This window comes from Ptychodera flava, assembly GCF_041260155.1.
Source record: "Ptychodera flava strain L36383 chromosome 23 unlocalized genomic scaffold, AS_Pfla_20210202 Scaffold_23__1_contigs__length_28996876_pilon, whole genome shotgun sequence".
Taxonomy (NCBI): Eukaryota; Metazoa; Hemichordata; class Enteropneusta; family Ptychoderidae; genus Ptychodera; species Ptychodera flava.
The window spans coordinates 524,926-541,476 of NW_027248277.1; the positions used below are offsets into that span (position 1 = coordinate 524,926).

Consider the following 16,551-nt stretch of genomic DNA (forward strand, 5'->3'; position numbering starts at 1 on the left):
GACATAAACGTATATTTTAGGTAAAAGGTCATTGAGGTCACATGACATTGTGTCAAAAAATTTTCCCTATATACCAAAAATCAGACATCCAGCTCTATTGGCTTGCTCAGAATTAGATATGCACATAATTAATGAGGTACAGTATGTGGCGTCATAAGGTCTCCCATCATACCATATATGAAGGGTGTACCACTTATGGTTACTGATTATGGACAAATATGTATATTTCAGGTCAAAGGTCATTGAGGTCACGTGACATTTTGTCAAAAAAATTGTATTGCTAAGTTATCCCTATATACCAAAAATCAGACCTCTAGCTCTATTGGCTCGCTCAAAATTAGATATGCACATAATTAATGAGGTACAATAATTATATGTAGCGTCATAAGGCAGTTTGTTGCCACTCTTAATTTGGAGGTTCGTTTTCGAATGACTGCGCATGCCCAGATCTCAACTCGATTAAGTAACTGACTTCAAAGTCTTCGTGTTTGGGTTGGGACATCGGCTAATTTCGGCCTTTGTTTTAAACGCTATGGAAGGTCAAGTTCAGAAAAATTCGATCATGGTTAACCTCGTGACTAACCTCATCACAACATCATGGCAGCATGAGAGCATTGTAGGTCGTAATTTTTCAACTTTTCGAGCTTTCTGTTTGACGTAGTGCGATCGTCACCTCAATGTTTTCAGTATCGGCAGTGACAGGTCAAGCATCTGCTGTTCAAAAAGTCCCATTTTCGCGTACTTATGTGTTTGTGAGCAATGTCATTCGAGTTATTCAATCGATAAATATAAATAAACAAAGGATGGCAGTTTCATTGAGCTACGTTGACGGGGGACGTTGGGAGACATTTTGAAAATCGGTTACCCTTCTACATTGTCCCGCAAATTGTATTCGTTTAGCCTTGTTAAGCCAGCGAAATTGATGACCGCCGAACTGTGGATGGTTCAAAGACTTTGGAAGTACTCTTTTTTGATAAAGAGCTATGTGCAATACAAGACAAATTTTAGAATTAGACAGGGTTTGCCTAAAACTAAACAAAATGCAACATTTACTTCATATTGACCCAGAATAGAGTCAGAATTTATAAATGCCCCAGCCATCTTTGTGTGTGCGGGGGGGGGGGGGGGGGGGGGGGGGGGGGGGGGGGGTATGGCCATTTGCTTGTTGATTTTAGGGTTTCCAAGTTGTCTTTCCAGGGGTTGAGGCATTTGACAAACTTCATAAGATTATTTCCAAATACCCCACACTAGGGTAGTATGTGAGTGGGGATTGACATTGACTTCGTACTTTCCACTGTCCCTTAAACCACATCGTAAATATGTTGAAGCTTCAACATGCTCGAGATACATGTTTAATACAGATACACTGCTGTTAGTCAAATTACGTGTCACACATTCAGAACCGAGCTAGACACATTGGGCATGGAGTAAAATCAGTTACTTTTGCTCGTCGCCTTCAAGTTCAACTTAATTCGCATTCCGAAACTTCATCATTATAGTACGTACAGTGATAATACCATTGCCAATGAATTGTCCCCGAGAATTTACCAATGAATGGGTGTTCAGTTATCAACACGGAGGAAAATGTACAGCAAAGCGAAATTTGAGATCTAAATCAGCTTGAAATTGGTGTGTAAACAACCATATATATCTTCGCTAAGTGATCGGTCCTGGCATTATAACCACTTGCCCGGCTGCACTGTGGCCGGTCACCGTCCATTTCCGAGTACGTACAGTTCAACCGCTGATTCCTGCTGTAATCTGTGTGACGTATACGCGTAATCGGGATTGAATAGGCATGTGCGTATCAAAGTTCATGAGGTCGTACAATCTGCGATTGCGTGAATGAACCTACAAATTAAGAGTGGCAACGAACTGTAAGGTGTCCCATCATACCATATATGAAGGGTGTAGCACTTGTGGTTACTGAGTTATGGACAAATATGTATATTTGAGGTCAAAGGTCACCGAGGTCACATGACATTTTGTCAAAATATCTGAAATATCTGCGTGAACGGATGGACTCACGGATGGACGAACGGACAGACATGACCCAATCTATAAGCACCCTGGACTTCATCCGTGGGGACTAAAAACTGTGTCACTGCATCCTTTTTGCAATATGAATATGATGAGAAACTAAATTTTTATTTTTCTTGGCCTTATACATGGGAGTCTATGGAGAACTGACTTATACATGGGAGTCTATGGAGAACTGCCTTATACATGGGAGTCTATGGAGAACTGCCTTATACATGGGAGTCTATGGAGGTGTAAACTAAAAAGTCCTCTAACACAACCAAATTTGATCGCATTGTGAAACAAATCGACGTGCATCTGTATGGGGTAGGGTACTATCCTTGTGCAAAGTTTCAAAGAAATTGACCTTGACATGTCTGAGATATCTGTGTGAATGGACGGATGGACGAATGCACGGACGGACGGACGGACTGAAATGACCCAATCTATAAGTGCTGTTTGTTCCGTAAAAAATGGTTTTTAACTTATTTTGCCATTTTTTGCTACATTTCTGTGGCATCTGATAGGACCCGCCAGAGTATATTATTTGTGAATGTGACTGTCACAAAATATTCAACTGTCAGTTGTCCAAAATCATAAATGCCGAATACAGGTACGTTAAAACAGTTCTGGCTAATCAATTTTGGTCTCAATTAGCCAGAATGGCTAACAGGTAATTGTAGCCAGAGGAATCACTGCCGAGAGGACGTTTCTGTTAACATTGAAACCATGAAAGCATAGCTAAATGACAAAAAAACTACATTTTGTTTAACTGTTATTTTAGTCATTGATTCATTTTCCTACAGAAAACGTGTGACACAATTCAAAGCAAAACAGTAGCATCAATGAGAGCAAAAAATATCTTGTCATTTTCTCTTTGTAAAGTATGATACTGTATCAAATATATTGTGAAATATACTTCATGATGAAAAGTATCAGGAATGTGTCATGCTTTTCACATAAACTGCAGATTTTATTTTGCAAAACTGACATTCACTTTGCAAACATCAAGATATCTCACACATATATCTGAATTATTAAAGTACGCGCCAAAAGGGTGCACCGACAAATATTAAAAATCTAGACATCTCTGATATGCATGTCTGGTATATTAAATGCACGAAAGGGCATGCTGTAAAATATTAAACATACATATATCTCTGATATATGTATGTCTGATATAATAAAATGTCACACACCCAAGAGGCAGGCTAAAAATATGTCTGATTACTAAAATTGCGCCCCTGAAGAGCGCTGAAAAAATGCAGCTGACTGATGAAATTTGTGGTGGGCACAAAGCATTTTAGGCAAGTATGAGCCCATATCAAAATTCAAAAAACACACTAGACCCCCCTATTGGGCATTTCAAAAACATGGTGACCCCCTATCACCAAAGCACCCCGGCGAAGAAAAGTTCATGACTTTATGAACATTCATGATCTATTCATCGTAATTCATAAAAAATTCACACCTGTCAGTTCATGTATTATTTTGGCTGTACCACAAAACTCCTGTGCATGAACATTTGATGAACATTGATGAATAAGAAAATATGTGCATGAACCTTTGATGCACATTTTGTGAATTTCTCTTCAGTACATTAAAAATTCATGAAACATTCATCTCATTATTGATGGATATTTCCAGACCTTTGATGAATTTAATAAGTTCATGGTTTATTCATGAAATTTCATTGTGAATTTTTCATGAACTTATTAAACTCATCAAAGGTCATGAGTGGAATTTAATGAATTAATCATGAACTGGATGTGTTCATAAAAAAATCATCACACATGAAGATGAACTTATGATGAATTTCAATGAACTATCAAGTGCATGAAGCAAAAGTTTTATGAAATTTTGATGAATTCGATGTATTCTTGAAAATTCATAAATAACTCATGAAGTATAATGATGAATTATGAATGTTTAATGAATAACGAAGTGCATGAAACAAAAACTTCATGAATATCTGCTGAACCTGTCAGTCTTGCAATTTGTTGAACAATTGATGTCAGTGTTGATGAACATTTCAAGACTCTTGATGAATTTAATAAGTTCATGAAAATATCACGGAGTAGATGTGTTCATAAAAAATTCATCACATGTAAAGATGAATCTTGTAATGAATTTCAATGAACTATCAAGCGCATGAAGCAAAATTTTTATAAAAATTTTGATGAATTCGATGTATTCCTGAAAATTCATAAATAACTCATGAAGTATAATGATGAATTTCTAATGAATGTTGATGAATAATGAAGTGCATGAAACAACAAAATCATGAATATCTTGTGAACTTGTCAGTCTTGCAAGTTTAACCCTATAATTTCTGTGAAAGTCTGAACGCAACGTACGTCTTACCCTTATATCCTCATTGAAAACAAGCTACAAGGGGTCATAGACTTTTGTTACTGCAAATGCCTACCTTTAAAGTATCGACAGAAGAGATTATTTCTTTGTAGAAACAGTAATTGCTGTCAATGCATAAATGTCTGGTACAATTAAGTCCCCGGTGATGGAGATAAGTTACTGCATGCCGGTCGTGTTTTATACATCCATGGTCACAGCTACTGCCTTCATTGTATACATGTAAAATGTAGATCCCATAGCCCTGCGTGATCCCGGCGTTGTATGGACACAGCATCGTAACGCAGGGCTAAGATATTACAGCATTCGACTCAATGCTGGCAAAATGTCACTGACACAACCAGTACTTTTACACAGTGCGACGGTTTGCTTGCATTGAGTCGAATGCCTGTGGTGGATATATAGTCACCTGTATCACTAGCCCACTGAGGTGAAGGTTTTTGTACTAAATGTTTTTAGCATGACAGCTATATTGCCGAGCATAGATGAGAGGGTTAGAATTACACTTCATCCTGAGCTGCCGTACGAAAATCGAGTACGGCTACTTTGCCATCGCGGCTAGCCCAGCTGTTTACAACCAACATGTTGTAATAATAGTAAGTTCACTTCGCGCATTGATATCAATTCTTCATGCTCAAAGAATTTTATTCTCTTTTGAGTCTTAATATAAGAAATATAACCAGTTTTATTGAACTAATAAATTAAATTCTATGTCTAGTATGAAAACTAACGGTGTGAAGCAGATAGACAATCGACAGTTCCAGCGTTGAAAAACAGGACTTTGTTATCAATCGCGTAATGATTTATAGATCGCCCTTCCATGGCGTCATAAGGCTTGAACGGCGCGAAGTACGATTTCTGTATCGTCGGCTGCCAGCTGGGTATTTATGACCAAAGGAGTTTCTTTAATATTTAGCGGATAGTTTTGTGATCTTTCTGTGGAATCGCTCGCCAAATGACATCATGGTGTCGCAAAAATGTGTACACAGTACCAGGGATGAGACAGAGTTCAAAATTTGTGAACGCGAAAAGCAGTAATATGCCGACTATATTTTCTGTGAAGTACGAGGTGTACATATCGTGCACGGTGCAGCACAGCAAGACCGAAAACCTTTTAGTGTCTACAGTTTGGAGTTTTTCTCAAGGCGATGAATATACATGAAGACTGATATTGATAGAGATCGAACTTTACGTGGATGGGACTATTTTGTAAACTCTAAAACCATCCTACTTGGTCGATCGAACGGACATCCATCGCATCGCTAGCAAGTGAAAGCCGTTCACGTATATGTGCGATATACTGTACGCAGAGATGTATTGCCGTGAGTTTAAATTTAGTTTATTTCTACAGCAAAGTGTGTGCTGACTACAAACTTTACATAGTGCATAAGTCCGGTCAGATGTCTTTGATTAACAAGAGAACATTTTCTGTGATTGTTTCTCTGAGCATTTGCCGATGCACACAGTTTGAGTTGTGAAGACTTCATCAATACGAGTGTTTCTGTGGATTCGAGCGGAAGTAAACAGAATTCAAAATGGCTGCGCACATGGTATTGCCATGGATCTGCGGTGGATAGTGTGTGTTTCGCCGATTTCTACGTACGGACATATTCCCCGGACTGACAATCGCGTTCATTGATGAACAAGATTCACATTGACAACACACAGTGTCTTCAATCGGGGTTTGAACCCACAAAATACGGTATCCTGTATCCAGTCACCTAGCGGAGAAGCAACAGACAGAACACCCCGGCCGAATCCCAACTGTCAAGAGTTGTCAAGAGCATGTGAATTCTCCTTATTTCTGAGCTACGTGGTCGTGTGTGACGTACCTCAGTGGTAATGTAATAATTTTCATAGAAACTGTTGAGTATTTGGAAAGAGTTTACAACCGAGTTATTTATACTGAAAGCAAGTTAAACTACCTTTATTTGGAGATCGATTGAGGTATGTAGCCGTTGATGATTTGATGCAACTAGTAATACATATATGTTGTGTGTTATAATATGTTGTACGACTGTGTGGTTGCTCCTTATTTCATGCCTAAATGACTTGAGATAGGTTAACCCAGTACTAAACTAGTTTGTCCAGCTAGAGATATAAATTTGGCTGAGCTTTGGCCTGGTTAAATTCTACCATTTCAAGATATCAGTTAGATAGGTAAATCAGTGTACCGTACTGTACATCATCATTAAATGATTTACTCTACAATCATTGTAACGCTAAATATAGCCTATATTGAACCAAAAATAAGTTTTCGTTGAGAACTGATTCATTTTCATTTCACAAGTGCTGAACGTAAATACCAAACTGAATGGAAAATATTAATTATTTTAATTCATTCATTTATTATTTTATTTTATTTATTTACACCTTTACTGAGCGACCAAGCTACTCAAAGAGTAACTTTCATCAGGGCTCATAAACACAGAGGAAAAAAAGGCAGCAGAATATCAATACAAAGAGCAAAAATCTCAATACAAAGAACAAAATAATTACAGAGGAACATTTTCTTTTATGAATTGTTTCACTTTCACCTTAAACGTTGTTATATTTGGAGCATGTCGTAATGCACCACGTACAGAATTCAAGACTTGCAATGATCAATATTTAAAACTTCTTTGACCCATACATATATTCAGTGCATTTGGTTTCTTTGCTTCAATTTTTCAAATAGTTTTTGTCTCACTTTCAAATAATTCTTGATTTCTTTCCTCAGATTCGTTGTACACAATATTCAGTCAAACACTAAAGACTTTTAAATGGGCAGCTTGGGAGAAACGGGAGTATCATAGACTGTTCATTCAATGTGGAGCCTTTTCAGGCTTGCTCATTCTCTGGCCATTGACTTTGAATAAAATATAATATAATATAACAAGAAATCCACACGCAACATTGTTTTAATTTTAAACAAGCATGTGTGTCTTTATTTACACATAATATACATGGTTCAGTTATTCTTATCAGTTTGGATACCACAATTATTGTGAATGCACTCTTCATTGAAATGTTTCATGAATTATTCACTGTACAGCTATATTTACCGCATATTGCATGAGGTATTCATTACGTTCATGAACATGTGATGACTATTTTATGAAGTTTTTTGGTGAATATATCTTGAGTAATTCAAAAATCCTACTTCTGAATAATGCATTAATTATTCAGAATATATTCACCAAAGCACTACATGAAATATTCATCAATATTCACTGACATTGATGATGAACAGGAATATTTCATACAATTTGTAGATGAATACATTATGAATAATTCATGAATTGTGCTTATGTATTATTCATGAACATGATTCATGAACAATTTATGAACTCATTGTCATTGACGATGATGAATCTCTGATGAATATTTCATGTTGTTTGTTTGTGAATATACTGTGAATAATTCATGAATCAGGTCCATGAATAATTCACAATAAATTCACCAATACATTCCATGAAATATTCGTCAAATAATCAGTAGTGGTGTTATAATGATGAATGTTTCATGCTATTAGTTAGTGAATATATTATGAACAATTCATAGACATAGTTCATGAATTATTCACCAACTTGTTGCATGAAATATTCATGATATATTCAGTAACATTGTTATGAACATGTGATGAATATTTTATGAATAATACATGAATGGCATGGACATGAATAGTTCATGCATGTGCATGAACGTTAAATTGAACAGAATTTTTGATGAACATAAGGAACAGTGATGAATATTTCATGGACTTTGTCAGTGAATAAATTATGAACAATTCATAGACATGGTTCATGAATTATTCATCAACTTGTTGCATGAAATATTCATCAAATATTCACTACATTGTTATGAACATGTGATGAATATTTCATGAATAGTTCAGGAATTTCATGAGATGACATGGACATGAATAGTTCATGAATGTGCATGAACGTTAAATTGAACAGAATTATGATGAACATCATGCACATGTGGTGATGAATATATATCATGAATAGATGACGACTTCTGTTGATGAATATTTCATGAATCATATTTTGATGAATGTTTTATGAATTACAAAATTCATCATTGTTCATCAAAAGTTCTGTTCAATATAACATTCATGCACATTCATGAACTATTCAGTTCATTTAATGAATAGTGCATGAACTAAATTCATGCACTATTCATGAACTGTTCATCAACTCCTCGCCACGGTAAAAAACAAGGGTGACCCCCATGAATCTGCTGCCTCCCCCCCCCCCCCCAGAAAGAAACTGACCTGGTCCCTTACTTGAGATGATCTTGGTAGTGGGTACATCACAGATATCAGACAATGCAATTAAATCATCAAATGATGACATACGGTCTGCACCTGTCAATGTTAAATCAAAACAAAAATATCCAATGTTATAGATATGATCAAAAATGATCAAATTACAATTTTTATGGCTTGTGTTATTTAACAAGGCACCACCCTTCCTTTCCCCACACCATATCTCACTGTGTATCTGTCTGTCTGTCTCTCTGTCTGTCTGTCTGTCTGTCTGTCTGTCTGTCTCTCTCTCTCTCTCTCTCTCTCTCTCTCTCTCTCTCTCTCACATACACACACACACACGTTCTTTCCATTGCCTTTCTGTATGAGTTTAATCAGTATTTTACAGAATTCAACATGCATCTCTTGATCTTCAAAGATGTTAAAATTGTTGATCCAATTTACAAATTAACGGAAATTTTCTTAGAGTATAAAATTTTTAGGGAGAAAATTCCTAATTGAAGGTACACAGTACAATAAATTACCCAAAATTCCCTTCGATTTGTATCCCTGAAGGTTACTTTTCATAACAATTTTTCAGTTCTGCATATAAGCAATAATATGCAGCATCAGAATAATTGATAAATAATACATATATTATACATCTACCATCGAGAACAATAGAATTTTGCGTGCGCTAAAAAAGCCGTACGGAACGCCTGTTCCGTAACACGTACGGTTTCAAGGCGCCCCATCCTCTGCGGCTGTATCTGCGCGTTCACTGTAGAACGGTTTCAAGGGACCCATTTGACGAGTGCCAAAATAGTCTCGCGCGCTCTGTACATACATGTTTTGTGTAGTGCACACAACTCCAAAGTTTGCAGAAGCGCGTCCGAGATAGCGTTCCACACTGGCGCGATTAAATCAGAAGAAAATTGTTGACATTGCATGAAAACGGTCACTACTCTGACAATTTGATGCCCCAGTCAGGAATGTAAGATGTATAATAATAAGGTTATTACGAAAATATTGGAAAAGGATGCACTCGGACATTGGGGCAGTGTATCGCCCTCCGCTTCACGTCCGGTGATACCCTGCACCAGTGTCCTTGTGCATCCTTTGCGGTATTTTCGTAATAACCTCATAGTAAAAATATGTTTAGATATTTCAGTGAAAGTTTCCAAATAACCATTGAACAACCGTCAAAGTCACAATCTGCAGGTACTACAAATGCCATGCTTTTGGGCAGCAAGTTATGATGAACTGAAGGGTGTCATTCTCTGAGAAAATTTAGAATTCAAATTTCTTATGTCTTTTCCACTGGAAAAAAATTAACCCTTGACTACCTTGAACGTCGGATATATCCGGCGCCATATTGAACAAGTCATCGTTGATGACACAGTCCCCACTTGTTAATGGGTACTTTGATTACATGTCCTCAGAGAGGATAGAGTCCTCTTCATTAATTAGGTCTGTGATAAAAATACTTTGATACAGATGACGCTCAATGGCCAAAAATGAGTTCCATGGTGATGAAAACATAAAACCAATGTAGGCCACCATCCTAAAGTTCAGAAAATGAGTCAACAAGGAATTAATCAACAGGATGTGCAAAACATTTGTGCACACAATTCTAACACTTGACAGATTATCACTGGTACCATATTTCATAAAGTTTGATGCAGTATTTACAACACTATGAGATCAACATCTGTATCAAGTTTCATCACATTTGACGTTGTATTAATTTATGGCTATATCACCCTAATTAGGAAAGTTCATTACTTATGCAATTACAAATTAATTAAAATGACACTGATAAATGTCTTTTTCAATGTTAAAGCAATGTGAGCTTAACATCAGTTATCATCTGTATAAAGTTTCATGAATTGATGCAGTACATATTTCTTGACATATCAGCCTACTTACAAAACTTCAATAATTGACATGTTACTGCTACATGACGTGAAACAAATTGACGAGCATATGTATGAAATACTTGTAGGTCAATGTCCTTGTACCAACTTTGAATGATACTGGTGGAAATATGTCTGATTATGGCTCTGTACATTTGAATATTGTAACAAAATCACCGCCATGCAGCAATATTTGATCTTACTGTTTCAAAACTCAACACGTATATGTATGACGTAAGTCAATGTACATGTACCAACTTTGAATAAGATCAGTTGAGACTTGCCAGAGTTATGGCTCTCGACATGAAACAACCATAACAAAATTGCTACCATGTGGCCATATTGGACCATCTCGTGAAACCAATCGACATACATAAATAAGTCAATGTCCTTGTACCAACTTTGAATAAATTCGCTTGATACATGTCTGAGTTATGGTTCCAGACATGAAAAAATCGGAAAAAAATGGCCACAAAACAAATCAATGTGCATATGTATGACATAGGTCACTGTCCTTGTACAATGATTAAAATTGGTGAATAAAATAAGTTGAGACATGCCCAAGTTTTGGCTAAGGACACGAAAAAATTGTAACAAAATGGCTGCCATGCAGCCATATTGGATCATATCATGAAACAAATTGACATACATATGTATGACATAGGTTAATGTCCTTGTACCAACTTTGAATAAAATCGGTTGAGATATGCCTGAGAGTATTATGGCTCTGTACATGAAAAAGTCGTAACAAAATGGCCGCAAGGCAGCCATATTGGATCGTATCACATAACAAATTCACATGCATATGTATGACATTAGTCAATCTCCTTGTACCAACTTTGAATAAAATCGGTCGAAACATATCTGAGTTATGGCTCTGTACATGAAAACATCGTAATAAAATGGCTGCCTAGTGGCCATATTGGATCGTATCACATAACAAATTGACGTATATATGTATAACAAATTGACGTGCATATCTATGACATTGGTCAATGTCCTTGTACCAACGTTGAATAAAATCGGCTGAAACATGTCTGAGTTATGGCTCTGTACATGAAAAAATCGTAATAAAATGGCCGCCTGGCGGCCATATTGGATCGTATCACAACACAAATTGACGTGCATATCTATGACATTGGTCAATGTCCTTGTACCAAGTTTGAATAAAATCGGTTGAAACATGTCTGAGTTATGGCTCTGTACATGAAAAAATCATAATAAAATGGCCGCCTGGCGGCCATATTGGATCGTATCACAAAACAAATTGACGTGCATATCTAAGACATTAGTCAGTTGTACCAACTTTGAATAAAATCGGTTGAAACATGTCTGAGATATGGCTCTATACATGAAAAAATCGTAATAAAATGGCCGCCTGGCAGCCATATTGGATCGTATCACAAAACAAATTGACGTGCATATCTATGACATTAGTCAATGTCCTTGTACCAACTTTGAATAAAATCGGTTGAAACATGTCTGAGTTATGGCTCTATACATGAAAAAATCGTAATAAAATGGCCGCCTGGCGGCCATATTGGATCGTATCACAAAACAAATTGACGTCCATATCTATGACATTGGTCAATGTCCTTGTACCAACTTTGAATAAAATCGGTTGAAACATGTCTGAGTTATGGCTCTGTACATGAAAAAATCGTAATAAAATGGCCGCCTGGCGGCCATATTGGATCATATCACAAAACAAATAGACGTGCATCTGTATGACATATGTAGTAATCCTTTTACCAAGTTTGAATGAAATCGCTTCTTGCATCTCTGAGATATCTGCGTGAACGGACGGATGCACGCACACACGCACACACGCACGCAAGCACGCACGCACGGACATGACCAAACCTATAAGTCCCCCCGGACGGTGTCCGTGGGGACTAATTACCATATACTTTAGTGCCGGAAATATCAGGCACAGTTAAATAAGCAAATTTGCTTCGTTTTTGTCCCTAAAAATCCCGTAATTTCGGCGTCGGCACGCAGCGCAACTAAGATTGATGTATTCCAATCTGGCCTGAATATGATTGCGCCCCCGTACGTCCGAGTATGGCCAAAATCCGGAAGCAAATGTTGTGACCCATGACCTTGACCCTGAAAGGTCAGGCTGATCACAGAAGTGCGCACCGCTTGTTTACAATTTTCAGAAGTACGAATGATCGAGAGGATTTTTATGGTTTGTTTTTTTTAATGAAATGTTTATTTATTGAAAACAAATGATTTATGTAAATATGTTCTATTAACAGCAATATTCGTGAATGAAACTAGAGGAAATACAATTTTTTACTACAAGCCAGTGAAATTTTATAGCAGCCATATTATCAATATGACTTGGTCACATGACTGGTCATGTGTTTGGTCATGTGATATGTTGTTCCTAAAATGTATTTTTAATTATTGTGAATTATTTTGGGATAAATCATAACCATTTTAGATGAATGTTTCTGCAAGGAAGACATAAAGCAGGTGTTTACAAATAAAATGTGTTCATTTTCAAATACAGAATCATGTCAGATGCTGATGTTTGTGGTTCATTTACTCTGCCTTTTGTGAGAAAAATTTGAAACAGGTACATCTATAAATAAAGTAAAGGATAGTTATTATTACATATATGTAAAGACAATGCCATGAAAATTGCAACTGTATTCAAATTTGCGTCATTTTACGGATTCAAAACACGTCCTGATGATTCAAATATTCATATTCTTTGCCAACTCTGGTCACATGATGTGTCATGTGACCAGTCATGTGACCTGGAAATACAAAACTTATGTATGAAAAAGTGGGAAATTTCATGCTGATTCAGAAAATATATGGTTTATTGGTACTTTTTACTCTAAGCAGTGTTCATGTAATGACCACATCCAAGATTTTATCAATATTTACCGTACATAAGGGGCTGGTATATAGCAATACATTGGCCTTGGTAGTCAAGGGGTTAATATCCTTTTGTTTGCATAAAACAGATGCAACTTGTCACCCTATTTCTACCACATTATTCTGTATGGCTGAAGACACTATCAGTGGAAAATGTTACAAAATTGCTATCTCCCTCTCAATCATGCCTAATTTTCAAATCATTTAAAATGAGAATTGAGAAGAATTGTGTCTTTAAAAGTAAGTTTTCAGAATTTTTACAACTAGTCTATGAATTGGTCTTCAAATGGGAGACCTGGTAGACTTCTCTGGGGAATCTCTGAGGATACAAATCGCAACGAATTATGGGAAATTTACAGTACTGTGTGGTATGTCACTTGCCATGATAAACAGACTTACATGAAATTTTTCCAGTGTGCCACAAAGTAATTGGCTGGACCATGCTGTGAGGGAAGACTTCAAAACCAATATTCTCACCTCCAGCTCTAGCATAGGCTGTAGCAAACAGTGTTAATGATGACATCATATCATCAACCATACACAACTTAGCTTGCTCTGCAGACAACTCTGTAGCAACTCCAGCTCCTGTCAAATTAAATTACACAATACATCAATAATATCAGATACTACATACTGTACAAAATGATTCAATGGCTCTGTCACCCATATTCCTTCTGACACAATCTGTAACAATTAAATGTTCCAACTCCCTATCCACAGAACTATACAGATGAAATTCATATTAAGTAATGAACTGTTCATGCAGTAAGGTCATAACTGCAAACTTCAGAATTTCACATGTGCTTAAGTAAAAGTCAATTTTTTAACACTTAAAATTATAGTATCCAAATCATTTTATAATAAGTATTGAGTAATAATTCTACCAAAAGGTAAATGGACCTACACTCACTACACTACAGGATTGGATGGAGAAACTTGTTGACACTAGCCTTGTGATAAGTACACCACCTGTCAAGTGAACAGCCACACATCAAATAAATCAAACACCACTTTGAAATGCTGTTGGTATGATCCAATCCTCAGTATCACTGTTATTGCACCAAAATGGATGGATTCTCAGTTTGATTGTTATGGTATTCAACGTCTCATTTTGAAACACTGCAATTATTTTGCTAAAAGTAAAAATATTGGCAATTTAGTGTGACTGGTTTGCTGATATTGAGTAATGACCTATGCACCACAATTAAATACCAGGGTGTAAAGGTCATAGAGGTCACAGGTCCTTCATTTTTTCATTCTATATTGATGCAGCTATTTGTGATTTCTGCTGGTGGACCTATAGTTTTTTGTTAACCTTACATCATGGTGTATAACCATACACCAAAAAACACATACATGGTGAATACCATGTTCAATATGGAGATTGTTCCTGTAGATTTCCTATTTCTGTCTTGGTTGTTCTTCAGCAGAGTTGAACACATTGGTGTCTGAATTTCTTCCACTTGATGAGATCAGCATGGAATGTGCCATGTTTTGTCTGACTCTGTTATAAATATCTGTAAATGATATTCTTAGCTTTGTATCTACCTTTTGCATTTTAGGAAAGAAGCTGAGAAGTGTTGAAGTGTTTGCTGGAATTTTAGGAGTTTCTTGTGTGAAAACAAAACAAGACAACCTACAACTTATTCTGAGTTCCTACAAAACAAGATGAAGTAAAGGTACAGATAGTAAAATACAATTAAATGGAGAGATTGACGGTCTATTTTGATTCAATTCAAATAATAAACTGGTTTGAAAAACATTGAAACATTGAATGCATACATAGCCAGATACTGCTTTCAGTGCAAACTGACTTCATTGATAAGCTATCAGTGTGCCTTCTAAGCCAATATGACACACTAAAACGACTATAAAAGCTGGTGATAAAAGCAGTCTTGATTTATTGGTTTACAGATAAAGATATGGGGCTGATCCTAAGAATTTCAACAATTCTTCAAACTGATGCAAAGTTTCCAGAAATACGTGTTTGATAGAGGACACACTGTAAGCTATCCTGTCTTGAAATAAAAATATCAGACAGGTTAATGGTGACAACTTGTTGAACTCTGATTCAAATGAAGGGCATATTCAGATTTCACAGTGATCCAACTTGGAATATTCTGACTTGATACAATTCTAAAAGGTCAGATTCTTTACAACACAGCATTTATCCATTGGTGAAATAATTTTGTTCTGAGTTTTGTAACTGAATATTATAACAAATGTCCATACAACTGAAATATTATTACGAGTAATTTATTTCTCTAGAGATGCTTTAATAGAGTGCCACTGTACCTGTATTGTTGTTTTAGAGAAAGTTGGATTTGTTCTCTCTAGATGCCATTGTTGGCAGCAGTTAACAGCGCCCTCTACCAACAAGGTGTCCTGCAGATGCTTTAATAGAGTGCACGCTGTACCTGTATTCTTGTTTTACAGATAGGGTGGATTGTTCTCTCTAGATGCCATTGTTGGCAGCAGTCAACAGCGCCCTCTACCACCAAGGTGTCGGGAATTGCTGCTTTCATAGAGTGTAACTGTACCTACTATTGTTGCTTTCGAGAAAGTGTGGATTTTAACTCTGTATAGCCATTGGACACTGCAGTCAACAGCGCCCTCTAACACCAAAGTACACTTTAATTGATCTGTCAATGTTCCAGTGCTTAAACATCATTTGTAGAAGTCTAAAATTGAAATTTGAAAATTCATAAGTATAAATTCACTACACAAAACAAAATAATTATGGAAAGCTGATTAACTCCTGCATATTTTATGTAATTTAATGTTTTTATTGAATATTAATAGTTGCATTTGGCACTGTGATTACCACTGAAAACATAAGATTACATCATAATTGGTTTAACCCACTATTGGACTAAATAAAACCAATATGTTGAAAGATGTGCTTAGAGCTGAAAGAGGTTGCACTGGACAAAATGCTTGATACACAACAATATACACATATGCTGATTCCGTACATTTGTCAAATACGTTAAGTATACGCGTACGTATACTAATAAAATGTATATTAAGTACAGTGTACACTTGGTGTGCAAAGATCTGCATTACGTATACTCTTGATCTGCATAGATGTATACCCTATGTACCGGTATATCAACGTACTGA

At 36.4% G+C, this 16,551-nt stretch overlaps 1 protein-coding gene across 1 annotated transcript in view; it reads right to left on the minus strand.

Moving 5' to 3' along the window:
- The window catches only part of LOC139123951 (bifunctional purine biosynthesis protein ATIC-like), a 78,303-nt gene extending 64,304 nt beyond the window's left edge, over window positions 1-13,999 (minus strand). Inside the window, exons 1-2 of the mRNA XM_070690096.1 lie at window positions 13,828-13,999; window positions 8,648-8,740 (exon numbers count right to left, since the gene is read on the minus strand). Of these exons, the coding sequence (XP_070546197.1) occupies window positions 8,648-8,686 (39 nt within the window). The 5' untranslated portion in view covers window positions 8,687-8,740; window positions 13,828-13,999. The remainder of the gene's footprint in view (window positions 1-8,647; window positions 8,741-13,827) is intronic.
- Window positions 14,000-16,551: the final 2,552 nt, after the last annotated feature.